The sequence below is a fragment of the Larus michahellis genome, chromosome 1 (genome assembly GCF_964199755.1).
Source record: "Larus michahellis chromosome 1, bLarMic1.1, whole genome shotgun sequence".
NCBI lineage: Eukaryota > Metazoa > Chordata > Aves > Charadriiformes > Laridae > Larus > Larus michahellis.
This window is the reverse complement of record NC_133896.1, coordinates 103,104,871-103,120,233: the sequence shown is the minus strand read 5'-3', so window position 1 is coordinate 103,120,233 and position 15,363 is coordinate 103,104,871. Positions and strand designations below refer to the sequence as shown.

At 44.8% G+C, this 15,363-nt stretch overlaps 1 protein-coding gene across 3 annotated transcripts in view; it reads right to left on the bottom strand.

The window, feature by feature from the left end:
* Window positions 1-15,363, bottom strand: part of CD96 (CD96 molecule) — a 30,103-nt gene that overhangs the window by 4,478 nt on the left and 10,262 nt on the right. Inside the window, exons 5-12 of one of the 3 annotated variants that reach the window (XM_074597420.1) lie at window positions 11,736-11,791; window positions 9,462-9,552; window positions 8,914-9,090; window positions 7,643-7,696; window positions 5,750-5,794; window positions 4,764-4,838; window positions 1,980-2,054; window positions 30-110 (exon numbers count right to left, since the gene is read on the bottom strand). In XM_074597420.1, the coding sequence (XP_074453521.1) occupies window positions 30-110; window positions 1,980-2,054; window positions 4,764-4,838; window positions 5,750-5,794; window positions 7,643-7,696; window positions 8,914-9,090; window positions 9,462-9,552; window positions 11,736-11,791 (654 nt within the window). The remainder of the gene's footprint in view (window positions 1-29; window positions 111-1,979; window positions 2,055-4,763; window positions 4,839-5,749; window positions 5,795-7,642; window positions 7,697-8,913; window positions 9,091-9,461; window positions 9,553-11,735; window positions 11,792-15,363) is intronic. The other 2 variants (XM_074597426.1, XM_074597436.1) reach the window with 2 other exon arrangements.

Here is a 15,363-nt window from a genome sequence, read left to right as displayed (position 1 = left end):
AGCGTCCCCAGAGCTGCCACGGCACTTACGATGCACCAGGGTTGTATTCTCGGAGGAGCGCGTGGCATTCCTGAGGCTTTGAGGGGATTCGGTGGTGGAATCGTTCAAATCTACACAAAAAGAAATAATATCCTTCAATTGTCTTACTAGCCTGTACGTGGCTGCTTCATTAGGCTTAAGTGTGGTTATTTTACACCCTTAGCTTTTCTCGGATGCAAACAACAAATGAAACAACAGAGACACCTGTAAGTCTCTAGTATAATTGCTGATTTATAAACCCAAGAAAAAAAATAATCCATTGTTTAAATGATGTAAAAATGTAAGCGGGCAGAGTCAGGAAAGTCTCTTTCTCATGAGAGGCTGGTTCTGATTGAAACTGAGCACTCAAGCATGTGTGTCTGTGTGTATATATATATATGTACGTATTAAAAAGCCCTACCAAAATCAGTCCAATTTTAGGGCACTCTAAAAATTCACTGAGAGTTTTGGTCACTAATTCAATTCATTTCTTCTTTTCTCCTTGTTTATTAAGTGTTTAATTTTATGGGGATAAGCATTGTAGATCTGGCATTTTAAAAAGTTATGTTAGAAAAAAAAAAAGGACGTACACTTAGAGATCCCATAACGCTGTGCTCTATACAGCATGCCGACGAGCTCTACTTATTATTATTTACATAATGGCTTGTGTTAGAGCCCCAGAGGACTGAGCTGATAATGGTAATCCCTGTTGTAGGAGCCCGGTGGCCCTGGGAGGGCACAGGGAAAAACATTAGTACATCTCAGCGAGCTGGGGGGTTTTAAATTGCCCTCAAACTACAGCTGCCAGGCTGAGGAGCCTCGAAGGCCATGCCTCGGCTGGTGGCCAGGTGGGCACGGCTGTAGGGAAGCGGATGAGTGGTGCAACGCACGGCACCTCCCGCAAACGGCCGTGTCATTCAGCAGGCTTTTAGCAAAAATTGCAACCCTCAAGCTGTGCGAGAGCAGGATGGCGAAGCATTAGCCGTTGTCACAAGGTTTCGGTCTAAATGCATGGTTGTGGGTTATATGCAGGTAAATAAGCACCGGAGGGCTGCCAAAAATATGTTCAGAAAATGGAAAGCGGCTGCTACATTTGCGCTTCAGCCAAAAGACAACTGCCGTACAAATGTGAAAGCGCATTGACGGGTCCTGCCTGTTCTGCAAGCACAAAGGCAAACCAAGATGTTAAAAAAGACGGTAACTTTGGGCTTTCTGCTGCTGAGCAGAGAGTTTCTAAAGGGAAAGATTTGTGAAAAAATGTCCACCCCTAGGGTTTTTTTATTGATTTATTGATCTTTAATGAGGCCGTCTTTCGATGTTCTATTAGCCAGCCTTTATTGTCCCACATTATCTCATGATTTCATTGCTATTCTGTGATTTTATTTAGCTTCTCCAGTAATTTAGTTCATCTATAAACTACCCTCAGTACTCACTACATTTGCCTAGCAACTCTCTCAATTTTAATATTATTAAATTAAATATGTCTAATAAAAATGGGATACTCAAACGCTTTTCGCTCCTCTTTTGCTGCTGCAAATCCTTGATGGCTTGGAATACTCAATTCTTTATCAGCTAGCTCAGTGCAACTCAGCAGGGGTATTGCTGCTGTGAAGTGCTGGAAAGGTGGTACAGATTACAGCACCCAAATTTTGGCCTCTCCTAGGACACAAATTTTTGATGTTTAGTAATAACTTTTGCATGGCGATGCGATGACTATCAACTAGTAGCTGAAAATAAGCACTGCAGAGCCAATGCTCTTGGCAAAAGCATCACAAACTGAGGACCGTGTAGAGCCAAGTACCTGCTGCTGTACTATTTGCAAGATACTCCAGATTATTGTACGTCTGCAACCCAACACTCGCTGAGTTGGTGCCACATTTGCACTTGACAACATCTGTATTTAGCTACGTAACTCCCCTGCTACAGTCCTATGAAGCAAAGGAGATGCATCATCTACTCACGTGCGGTTGTCAAGCTCTCATTGAATGCTGTGGTGCTGGCATGGCGTTTTGTCTCTGTGGTAGAAATCAGCGCTCCTGTTGAAAAACACACAAGCTTGTAAAAATTGCTGTAGAGGACCCCATCACTTGTTCTTTATTTTCCCTTCTTTCTTCCCTGTTTCCTGACTGAAGAGGTCAAAGACTTGTAACCTACTACCTGAGATGTTGGCTTCCCTCAGACAAGCACCACAAAATTCTGTGTCTGGTTTTAAAATTTGTCACGAGCTAGAAACTCAAGAGACTTTTGGTGAGGTGGATAAATAAACTTTGAGAAAACATACGGGGCATTTAAGCATGGTTTTTTGGGTTTCATCTGCAACTCAGTAGTTCTGAGTTCTCTGGCTTGTTTTGACCCAAAACCAATAGAGAGCTGTGAAAAAAATGTACATAAATCAGAATTTGGACAGGGTTTCACCAGCTCCAATGAGACAAAACTATTTTCCCAACTAGCAAAGAGAAGTTTTGAAGAAGTTAGTGTACAGGAGTCACACCAGGGATGCCTGGTGCCAAATACCAACTTATTTAACATTTTCCTTTAATCTATTTTTGAAGTGCTAGGTACTCTAGAGCTGAACTAGCTGATATTCAAACACGGACAGATGGTGGCTAGCAAGTAGACCTCTGTTTTCCCTAGAGGACTATTTCACGTTTACTAAAAAGAGCCCGTCTTTCCCAACACCTGTCTCATTGTCAGAAAAGTATCATTAAGCCGTCTGAACAAACCTGAGAAGGTGAACTGCAGCTGTAACCCAGCACTCAAAGCGTGAGCCTGGGCTCAGAGATGGAGCTATCGTGGAATCTAAGCAAAGATGAGGCTGCAGTTTTAACAGTCTTGGTTTCATCTACCCTCCTTCTCCTGCCTGTATCTGTGCAATCTTCCCTCGTATCAATTCTCCACCGTCTCTTGGATTTTCATTAAAAACTTGCAAAATAACAGGCACTGAACGAAACCCCTTTGTACAATGGCAGACTTGGTCTTGGCGTCCTGACTCGGCTGCAGCCTGAAGGGTCTGCTCAAGGAGCTGGTGGTGGCACCGGTGTGGGAAACAGCAGTGAGCTGGAGAGGAGAAGCACTAGCCCATGGTTGGCACACCGCAACTGCCACACATCAGGGGCATTGGTTAAAAGGCAGAAGTTTTCTGGGCTACTTACAGAAGAGAAATGGCTCAGCTCTGGCTTACAGTATGACTTTGACCTTGTGCCTCTTCGAACAGTGAAGATATATAACCCAGCGAGGAGAGTTTACACTGTATACTTATAGCCTTTGTTGTGAAATTTTTTGTTGAGACAGAAGGGCTTTTGGTCCACATAAACAAGTGCTTTGCTGCCTGCTGTCAGCCAGGCTGGGCAAGTGTCTACGTTGAGGATGGGGAAGGCAGCAGGAGGAGCAGCAAACTTTAATTTCAGTGCTGCTGCAGTCTGTGTTCCTGCCCTGGCATATCTCGATCTAGCCTCTTCATGCCCCAGGGCTTTACATTGAGCGATTCAGCTGCCAAACAGTGCTCTGCTGGGCAGGACAAAGCCTTGTATTCAGCATCTTCCTCCAGTATTACCCCACACACCGCCCATGGTATTAGTCATGCATCAGTGGGGAAATACTGCTACATTGTAATATAAGTTACATTAAGAGAAGGTTGGAAGACTGAATTACACAGTTTAAGGAGGATGTTCAATGCCCTGCAGGCTCCTGAAAGTTAGTCTGTTGCAAGTGATTTTTTTTTTTTCTTTGGGAGAACAAGGCTGCTGCAAATACCAAGGGCCAAATCCACTCTTGCCGGCTGCCGCCTCAGTGGTGGATCTTTCACGAGCCGAAGCTTTGGTGCTGCTGTAGAGGGGATGATGGCGTTTGACAATGATGTGCCTCTTCCCCCTGCTGCCTGCACTGCCATTTCGCATGGGCTCTTGTGTCTCTGTGTGCCATGTCTGTGTTTATTCAGCCTGCGTGGCAGCGAGTGCACACCTTGCTGCTGGCGAGGGCAGCCCCAGCACCCTCCTGTCTGCTGCTTCAAACCAGCCAGTCCTACAGGGATCAACAGCTGGGCCTCAAAATGGAAAGAGACTTTAATGAGAAAAGTGTTTGCGGACAGGCTGTGCTGCGAGAAAATGCACTCTGCTGGGACTGGCGGGAATCAGCCCTTGATTTTGGGGTCAGAAGGCAGGAGGTTCACAGTTTCGCCTGCTCTCGATTCGGGCTGCTGCCGCGCTGTCGGGTGCGTGCCAGCAGCTGGAGCACATACCTCTCCCCAGGGAAGCGAGCTTAAACCCTTCCAAGTGAGTCACCCTGCCCTCCATCGGCCTCGGTGTCACCAGCCCGGAGGAGAAATCACCGAGTTGAATCATCTGCTGTAAATATTTTGTTTATCGGTGCTTTGTATTTGTACTCCTGTGCTCCAATGTTTGGGCTGCACTTTTTTCTAGCTCTAATGTCATTCTGGTTTTTTATGATGTTTAATTGAAGAGATACAAGGAATAAGTATGGAAAAAACATATACTCGATGTCTATTCACTTGCTGAAATTAATGCATATATCCTGAACAGAGCATTAAAAAAGATGAAATCAAGACAGTATTTTCTCATCTATTTATTTTTGAACTGTGGACTTCCTCGTATATAATGCACCAAGAAAAGGGCTTCGGTGGACATTAAATTGTTTGTTACAAAAAATGCAAGACAGTTATTGTATTTATGTATCTTTCTCCTACATTCTTGAAGCAATAGAGAAAACATTTTGGCTGAATTGATTACCTTGTGTCATGGAAGTGGGAGCCAAGCTTGCTTGACTGGAGAAACCTAGAGAGGCCAAAGATGTCGACCGGTGCTCTAAAGACAGACAGATTGCATGGTATCATATTTAGTCGCTAGGGTCTTTTGATAATAACATTAATAAATCATAAAACAACCTGGTCAAAGATCTTGCAGTAGCTGTTGGGTAAATGCAGACTCTACAGCAGGAGCCACGCTGCCAGAGTTAAGGTTAAATGCTCAAAACACAACCCACAAATTCAAGGGACAATCAGAGACAGCTGACATTATTAATGCTCACCCTTTCATGCGGGCTAGCTGTGTGCATTATTTATGTATGTTTTTATACACAGGGTGCAGTTTAAATGCTGTGGGGTGGATTTTACACTTGATGGTGGTGCTCCCCCACCCAGCCAGGGCCTTGCCAGAAATGGTCCTGACAAGGCGCAGCAGCCGTATAAGCCCAGGAGATTGCCTACTCTAGCGGGCTTTGCTCTCAATTGCTGAAGATAGATAGCTTTATATAGTTATCCATATGCATGCTCTGGTAAAGCAGTGGTATTTATCTTATATCATTAACGAATTGGAATGATGTGCTACTATTGGGTCAGGGAAAAGCGGTGGTTTTAATTTTTCCATCACATGTATCTCTCTGTTATAATAGGACAAATTTATTTATAGTTGTGTAGGGGGTTTTATTCCGCTTTATAAACCGGCATAATAATAATAATACGCGATATGCAGCATGCCATTTTACATGCTGTCGTAACATGAGAGTTTTAGCAGGATTTGTGTCAGATCTCTTCTTGGGTAACTTCATAGCTCACAAATTCCTGTCCAGCGGCACACAGGTACCATCAGTACCAGAGCACACTGACCTTTCCCTGGCACACCTCTGGCTCTGTGTACGTGACATTTAAGCAATGGTCAAGCAGAGACCCTACTTACATTGACTGAGTAATAAAGGAGGCGCTTTTTTTTCCCCTTACCTGAGGTAGTCATGACAGCTGATGGAAGTGCTGAATTTCCAACATCTATAACAAATCAAAGCGAACACTTTTACTCAGGGAAGAGAAAGGTGTTTATTCTGCTTTAGAAAAGTGGGTGATTCAAAGGTTTAAGAGTGAGGGAGTGCATCACACTTAATTTCCAAATGATCTTTCAATGCACAACTCATCCAAGTGGTCCAGTGAGAAGCATGAAGCACTTGAGGTAACTCTCCTGTGAAATCCCTAAGGAAACAGGTTTTGAGGGAACAGGTTTGGAGCCCGGAGCACCACAACCCAAAACGCAGAAGTGAATTACATGGTTTTACTCCACACAAACAGATGCATCTTATTAGCATGCATGTTCAAATAACCTGTATGATCCGGCAGTGGCACCTGCATAGCTCCATCCATGAGGCACTTCAGAGACTGCAACTCTGACAGGAAATTTCAGGGACACTTTGCACTGAAAAGCCCTTACTGAGTCCTCAAAGAAGAAGAAAGAGACTTATTCCTTGTAATTAAAGGACCGTTAACAGCCAACCAAGCACAGCAGAGACACTGTCCCATCCAAGCAGCATTTAAAACCTGAGTGAGACAGGTGCCAATTATTTATTTTTTTTTTTCTTCTCCCAGGAGGTGAGGCAAAGCACCCCATGAGTAGGTTAGGAAGAAGGATTAAATCTTCCCAAAGGGCTCTATGAAGGAGGTGATCTGTGAAAGCTCACACACCCCATTAGAAAAATATATCTGGGAAGGCAGCCAGAAGGTACCTCTGCCTGGTCAGGCCTGTTGGGAGGGCGTTGGGTGGGGAGCGACCCTTTGCAGATAGGATCTTAGCCTAAAAAGGTACCCATCAACTCTCCAACTGCTTTCCTTTGCAAGCATTTGTATCTCCTTTGTCTATTTTGAGTGTTGCTCTTCCGTTTACTTTTCATCTTAGCCTTGCCTGCGCTATCAGGGATTTCATTGCATAGAAGGTCTCCTTACCAAAGCTGCAGCAGGTCTAAAAACCAGGGCAGTGGGGCACTTTGAGGTTTGCCGAGCTCCCAGTACATTTCTGCAGAGCATGCAAGGTGAAGCAGGGTGGTGACATGACACAAGCTGCAGGGGCTGCTTTGAGATATCACCTTGCAGAGGCCAGAGGAGGACAAAGTCCCTCTGTCAGGGACCCCCTGTACCTGGGATGGCTTTCTGGTGCCCAGCAGGGTATTAGCTGAACCCTCAGGGTTTGCCACAAACTGCACTCACAGAAGCAAGCTTACATAGAACACCGCACTTCTTTCCATGCCATTTTTCTACAGCATTTCTCTGATGCACTCACATAACCCACCGCTGAAACGCAGCTGCCTCCCGTGGGGAGCAGAACCAGCCGCCCCAGGAGAGGCGTCTCCAAAGGGCTTCAGCTGAGCTGTGGAGGGAACGATTTATCTGTCTGCAATAAGCTGATAATAATAAAACAAACTTGCAGGGGCAGAGCGCGGATTTGCAAAATTTACACAAACGAAGAAACATCCCATCGGTTCTTTAATTAGGCAAAAGTGTTGAGGATCTTGGCTGTGTACTTAAGCAGAAGGTAGGACCATTAGTAGGGCTGTTATTTTTAATTATCAGCTCAGTGCTGAAAGAGCTATATTCAAATGCCAGCTGAAGCATCAGAAATAACAATAAGTGCCCCTCAAGGCTGGAGTTTAATTATGCTTGGGCTTAATTATGATAGATTATGTCACCAAAATATCTGTTTATAGTGTTTTCTCTGAAGTCATAGCTGCAGAAAGGGGTACCTTACTACCCATCCAGAAATAAGTTTGCAAAACTATTTCTCCAGCAGCTTTAGGAATTTACAGACTCACTTTTAACCTAACCCGAGTTATTTTGTTCTCTAATTTATCCTACCTTCTGAAGCTATGGTCGTAAAAGCTTCAGATGAGGCTTCATTAGATTTATTGTCTGTGAAGGAAAAAAAAAAAAAAGATGAAAGCAGTTCTTAAAAGTAGTTAGGCTTTTGTTATAAAGGCTGAAAATTTAGTTTGGGGTTTGTGTCATACTGTGCATTAGTGTGGCACCTTCACAGAACATAGCTGAGAATTAATTTAATTCTTTCCTTTCTGTCACATATAAATACATTCACATTTTTATACAGAGTGGATCTATCTTAGCGTTAGCATAGCCTGCAGGCAAGAATGTAGACTGCTTTAATTGACGGCTCTCCAATTTGAATATATTTCTACAAAGCTGCAAATTGGGTGAAATGAGTCATTTTGGAGAAAAATGATCATTTATCTCCCTTTCCTCCGAAACTAGGTTTCCAGAGGAGTACACTCTGGCTTTTGATGCAGTCTTTCTTTGTGGGAAAAGCATACCAATAAGTGTATCCACAGCCACAAGTGAACACAGCTGAGCTGCAAGTAGTCACCACGGTACGTGATGTACCCATGGAGACTGCTAAGAGGCCAGCAGTTCAGTTGTATTATCTGTGCAGTAAGGGGCATACCCATTAAAAAAAAAAAAAAAAAAAAAAAAAAAGGTGTAGTTATGCATTTGCACCCAAAAAAGAGGCATGCACAAGAGGATGCTAAAGGAAATCAGTCTTTCCTTCTCGCCAGCCAACCTGCATCCTCAGAAATGCCGTAACCTCTGCACCGCCGCGTCTCCTGCTTTCAGCAACTGCTTGAGACAGTATTTTTCCGCACTTCCCTAGTCTCTCCATTGTCCAAAATGGGTCAACTGTTTTAGGGGCCTTTTGCACGTTTCACTGAAGATGTACAACATAGCCCTGACTCTGAGGGTGTGATTTTCCAGAGAGCCGCGTTGCACACATGCAGACTTTCTGCCAGGAGTGCTCAGTGAAAAACACATGATTATGATAGCTCACTGCTGCCATGTGGCTAAGCTAGTGTATTTTGGGATATGGGAAGTGCAGCAAGATCCTGCCTAAACAAACAGCAAGCATCTTATATTTGTGCAGGAGTTTCTCAGCTCATTTAGCGGCTTGAGCAGACTTGAGCTAAAAAACCTCCCAGGAAGTTCAAGCTGTGTGATGAACTTGTACAATAGAGCTTCCTTATTCTTGGCATTTCTTCAGTATTTTAACTAACAGAGAATACACGTGTTCAGTGTTCTTTACATTTTACGTTTCAGATGTGTCCTACATAAGAAAAACCTACCGAAGGAAACAAATATTTCTTGTGATGAAATATTCCATGTTTCATTCCCAAGGAAGGAAAACAGACATGCACACGAGAATGTCTTATGTGTCTGGTAGGTCCCTTGTAACATCAGCGTTGATCTCAGATGATAGAAACCTTCACTATCTTGCAAATCTTCTTGTTCAACAGAAATTTCTAGGGGAAAGAAAAAAAAAAAAAGAAAATCTGCAAGACCCTCTCATTACACTCCAAACTATAAATCAGGGATGTGCAAAATATTGGTACTGAAAAACAAGCTCATATAGCTGCAGGTTTCTTTACTGAGACAGTATCAAAGATAGCAAGAACAGTGTGGTTATTCCAAGCCGTTGTTCCCATCACTGTCAATTGCGGGGGTTTGTGGTCATGGCTCTTTGCCAGCTGTTCCCTTTGAGGAGTTCTGATCCTTCCCTTCACCCTGATGGACGCCCACAGGCTCCCTGTGGCAGGAGTGGATGAGCAACCGTCACTTTTCTTGTGAACCACTTCTACAGATGTGCCGTTGTCCTGCTGACAGGTTGCATTACCTTCATGCCGCTCCATCAGGCTCACTCTGTCCACATACCACCGGAGACTTGGCTTGGGAAATGCCTTCCTCACGACGCAGCTCACATTACGCTATAGGGCAGTAAAAACAAGTCATTAGCCTCTGGCATTTCTCACCTGTCTGATGGCTTCCAAAATCCCTTGCAGACACAGCTTTCTTTCCCCCTGATTTTTCTGGTTGCAGACACCACTGAATGAGAGCCCAGGGACACCCTCATCATCCTGGGCCAGCCGGTGAGTGATGGGCTCCAAAACCCTTCAGTCCTGCGCTGCGTCCAGAGAGATATCCATGTCCACCCTCCCACCCCCAGTGCCTCGGTGAGAAACACCCACATGCAGAAACACTGGCATCAGTGTGTGTGGGGAGAATGAGACACCTCCTGATTGACATCTAAATCCTTCCTTCATCAGGCAGATAAGGAGGCAAATCCCATGAAAAAGACTGCCTAGCACAATGATATGTTACAAAATATACAAAATTAGATACCTTTGTAGAGGGCATGATATACAAGAGGTTGCCAGAAGTCACAAGGAATTGTGTGCTTTAGATGCAGTAGTCCTGGCTGTATGCCAGTTGCTCTAAAAATCTGTGCTCAATTTAATTTCTCATCAAGCAATAGATGGGAAGGACCTCAAAATCAAGGCTGGATGAAAGGTTGGGCACTAGCAGGGTGGGAGGTCTCAACCTCGTGCTTCCTAGATGTTCCCAATTACATTTACTTAGAGCAGCTTAGAGAAATTGCCTTGCCCAGTTAAACAAAGAAAAAAAAAGAAAAGAGCATGCGATACCCATGCAGCACAAAGCCCTCTTGCTCCCACTTTCGAAGAAAGTGGCTCACACATTTAGTTGAAAGCAAGCTTGATGCATTGCAGCCAGCAGAAGTCAATCATTCAGTAGGAAGACCGAAACTACTGAGCTGAAACTCAACTTGCCACGGTAAATAACCTCTAAACTTGTGGTGTAATGGTTTTCTTCTCTTTTCTCTTCATTATTCCCTTATTTTTCAGGCACTATTAGTTCATAATATTTTTATAAATGCTACCTATGAAGAAATACAAAGTAGATTTAAGGCCTGCAAGAAAAGGTGGAAAAGAGAAGGAAAGGAGTCGGTGTTTGTTTGGAGGTGAAGAATGGTCAGAGGCTCTTGGAAGAGTTTCTGTTGCCCAGTTGGATGACAGCAGCACCCCTTGCTCTGCTCAGCTGGACAGTGCAGACAAAAACCTGCAATGTCCAACACCACACTTGGAAATATGTCACCAGGAAAATCATACTGGTTTTGCAGAACCAGCTGACTCATGGCTTGTCTGACAACACATGGGTACGGTTTAATACAAGGTTCTGTCTGCCCACAAGCATTCTTTCCAAGTAAAACTTTCTAAACTTGGGACGCTCACGGATCAAAAGCTTCAACCTGGATGGATGCAACAGGAAGCAAAGTGTCACAGCTTGCTAATGGCTTGCTAGTCAATCATATGGGCCACAAATATGTTAAGTACAGCCAATGCAGTACAGCAGACTTTCCCTTTAGGTTTTGCCATTGCCAAGCAGGTGATGAAGGTCCCAAAACACATGTGTAACTGCTCACCTCTAAATAGGGGCCCTCAGACTTAGATCCAGCCCCTCCATCAGCATCCGATTGCTCCAGCTGAGTTCTGTTTGCAGCATGCCACATTATGCCCAACAAGATCATCACCTTTCCATCGACACGCTAGACCATGTCGGTGCCTCGAGCACCTGCTCCTCCCTGTCCCTGGGGGTCTGTGTGCAGGACAGGACTGCCACTGCCTACACCTTCGGACCAGCATCCCAGGTAGTGGGTGACCTTCTTCAGAGAGGGATTTTATGCGGTGTGGAGAGGGCAGCTCGAGGCTGCTGGGTGTCAGCCAGTGGGTGGGGAGGGAAAGGGAGCATCGCAGCCCCCTGCAACATCACCGACTCTTCACAGCCCCTTGGACCCTGTCCCGGAGCTTTCCCTGGGGCTAACGCAAAATCAGATTTTACCCACACCACGGAGAAGCCTGTAGCTAGCTCCAGTTTGTTCTCACTGAAGCAGCTCGCTGTTGCAGAGGTTGGAATCACTCAGAGGAAAGGGCACGAACGGCTGACACCATTAACTCATTGACTCGCTTGTCTCCCCGTGAGCTCGGTCAGTTTGGAGGTCCCGCCTATATGTGATTCAGCTTAGCCTGCCTGGCCCTGCTGGGGTGGCACAGCGACGGTCACAGGCATTACTCTTTGCTCCAAAATCACTCACCTTCTGCGAGGTGCCAGCTGAGCCCTCCTGAAGGCTAATGGAGATCTCAGGGTAGGCTGGAAAGCAAACAGAAAATGTATTAGTGAAATGGATACTGAAGGTCACAGTAACAGCTTCTAATGAGATTTAACAGCCTTGTTTCTAAAAAGAGTGGAAATTAAATCCTACATCCACCTACACGCCTAGCAAGATAAAACTTGCACGGCTCCGACGTGAAGTCAAGGAAGTGGTTTACAAGCGTATATCAGCAGCTACTACCACAAGATCTGTGATGTATTTCACTGCCTATCTAAACTATTCTTGGGTAGCTTTGCCAGAGAAGCAAGCTCAAACCATCCTGTAGTTGTGGCTCCGGCAGCAATCACTCCCTTCCTAGGCCTGTTGAAATAAAACACTCCCCAGCTGTTGGTTCCTTCAGGTGTTTGCCAATCAAAGTCATCTGCAAAGGCTTTAGCTGTCCCCGAAAACATTGATTGATTTTGGCTACCAGCTATCTGCGTGCTGTCACCTGGGCAGAAGTAATGACAGTGTCACACCGCAGGCGCTTCCTGCCTTGCCAGGAAGCCCAGAGCTCACCTTCACATCAGAGCAGTGGGTCTCTGATGACCGCATCCACAAGAAATGGAAAAAGTGTTTTCTTTTGTTTTCACAGCATTTTGGTTCCAGGTGTGGCTGACTGTATAGATAAAAGTTATCAGGTACCGTAAGCCTCTCTAAATTGGCTTTTCTAAACTAGCCATTGGGATCACTGGTTTGCAGCAATATTAACTGACTTGTTAAGTAAGGGCTGTTGAAACTGTGCTAATATATAGCAAATCTCCAAAACCTTGGATAAATTTTTCTGAGCCTTAAAAAAAAAACCTTTCTGAGCCTTAAAACTGGACTGGGAACAAGTGCATCTTTTGGATTACTTAGGAGATCTGTGATTCTTTCTCTTTCCAACCCAAACTCTGCTTTATTCTCTACCATTAAGATACATTAAGATGATTTTCTTCTCTTTTTTTCTAACCCTTTTGATTGATATAGGGTCACCTCTGTTCATTACATTCCCTTCTGAGTTGAACTGCTCAAGTTTCCCCGTTTGTTTTACATAGCAAATCCACCGAGGACTCTCCTGCCTTCTTTTTTTTTTAATTTCCATTTTTCTGCCTGGTGTTACTGGTGGATTATGCCTGGGAGTGACCTATATTTAATTGTCATGGCCTTATGTTTTTCTGGACTTAGGGTACTTTTGGGGGGCAATTTCCTTTTTTTTTTTTCTCTCGTTTTTTTGTTTTGTTTTGTTTTTTTTTCATGTAATCTTGCTATCAGAAAATGAATGTCTTCAGATTTCATCCTTGTTTGTGCCTTGACAAAACTGTACAGATGATAGTGGGGCTGGCAGAAGACAACCATGCTTTTTCAGATGTAAGAAAAAGTCTGGTAAACTGGATCTTCTAATCTCAGCTAAAAGTTGGCTGAGAGACTAAATAACATCTAGCCTAGTGCCTACTCTTCCTTTTGTTTTTTGACGGCAACAGGTATGATTTTCCACATCTGTATTGGATGCTGTCCTCTGCTTTCTCAGAAGACATGTTTGCTGGGTAACTGTTCTGGCAGGCAGCTCTCAAGCACAGCTCTGAATGATCTAATAGATCTTTTCCATTTAACATCTCAGGCCCCGTTAACAGTTTGACATTCATTTGTCTTGCTAGGATATTTACCAATGTTTTAGGTCTAGCAGAAATTCAATATTTAGTGTAGTAGTCTCTGCTGCTGAGCTTTTACTCTTACAAAAAGGAGAAATCAATATTTGGCAAAGTTAGATGTCTAAAGGCCATACATTTTCTCAGAAACTTGTATCTAAAAGAACTCTGTTCTAGGAAAGAAATATTTTAAAGTATTTTGGTCCAAATGTACCCTCTTAAAAAAAGCTCTCTCGATTGAATGTCTGTTTTTACTCAACCTACCAAGACTCTCAACTTCACTGAGAGACTGGTTCCTGCCTTCCCCATCCCCTCCTGCCCAGCTCTGAGTCACACTCAGGCCACCCCTAGCATCTGTGGGGAAGTGCCGCGGCCTCCCCTCAGACTTGGGCTGTCTCCGCTGTGTTTAGCCCTGAAGCATTTGTCAGAGGGATCCTGCACAAGGAGCTTTCCCCAGGTGACAGTAGCTTCCTCTTCCTCCTCCTCCTGCCCATTACAGCCCTGTGGCACACTACGCTGCCTGCCCTCCCTGCCCTTCTTCCATGGCACCCAGCCTGTGGGGTTTGATTGCCCAAGTGTTTGGGTGACAGTGGAATGCTGGCTTGCTGGGATGAGAAAATCTCCCCAGGTTTCTTTTGGCCTTGGATCCCTGCCTGTGTCTTTTCTAATGCCCAGGATGACAGATATAAACCAATATAATGTGCTGATGACGTTTTATAGGCTTACTATCATGCTTCAGATCCTGCCCAGGCCATTTGAGGCTTGGTCTACCTGCTAGGACATAAATGTTTGTTTCTCAGTCAGCTTTGGCACAAGGAACAAGAGGGATGCTGTCATCTGAAGTGGCTGTTTGTCTGTCCCCAGATGTCAACTGGAGATTGCTGGATTGTTCTGGCCACTGTCTCTGCCTGTGCCCTGCCAGTGCATGGGGGTGTGGGCTGGTGCATTTGCCCTTGGTCTCCCCTCCTGCTGCAGCACAAAAGAGGTAAACGGAGAAATGCTGATATGATGCAATCATAAGCAGCGTGACTCCAGCCAATGGTAACAGAAAAGAGTGAGACCACATGCAAAATAGTTATTTTACCCACAAAATATCAGATGTGAAATGGCTAAGAGCAAAAAAAATGCTCTTCCTCCGAGATCGGGACTCTGTCGGCCTGAGGTCTGAGAGACCTTCCTCTGTACCCACCACACACCAGCTCTCAGGGAGCCCCTCCACCTACCCCTGCCCTCAGGACCTCAGTGAGAGAGGCTGATGGCACAGCACCCCGGTCCAAAGCCAGACAGCACTTACTGGGAGCGTCACACACAGGCTGCTCAACACCAAGGGCCATGGTTGCTTTCTCTTGCTTGCCTCTCTCCCTGTTGTGCTAATATGCCGACGCGGGTGCATGCACAGACAACCACACATGACACAGTAATTCAGAGAAGACGACAAATAAAGCAACCTCTTTGGCTAACAGATACACAAACCAAGGCGAGAGCATCAGCAGGGATGGAGGGGACGGAGAGTTCAAGTATGTCAGTATACTTGAACGATTACCCAGGTAACACTATAGCTATTTGACAAACGTTGATTTTTAAAAGTAAGACCCTTGTCTGAATCATGCAAATGCAAGAGGAAATTTCAGATCATTAACTTCTATTTTTATTTCTCTTGCGTCAGTGACCGACCAACAGCCCCCAGACACAGGTTTTGCCTTTTTTGTCTTTTTACTGCTCCCTGTTGAATCTTCCTTTGCATTCAGAGCATCAGCCTCGTATGGCTGTGCCATCCCCAAGCTGCGGGCTTCCTTGGGGAAGCAACTACAGCCAAGGGACTGTTGACAGACCCACCATTTAACACCCATCCATTGCAGAAGCATTGGAAATATGCTTTCCAGACTCACTGCTCTTTAAGCAGAAAACGCAGTCTGGTTTTCAGTGGGCAGCACTGCTCTGAT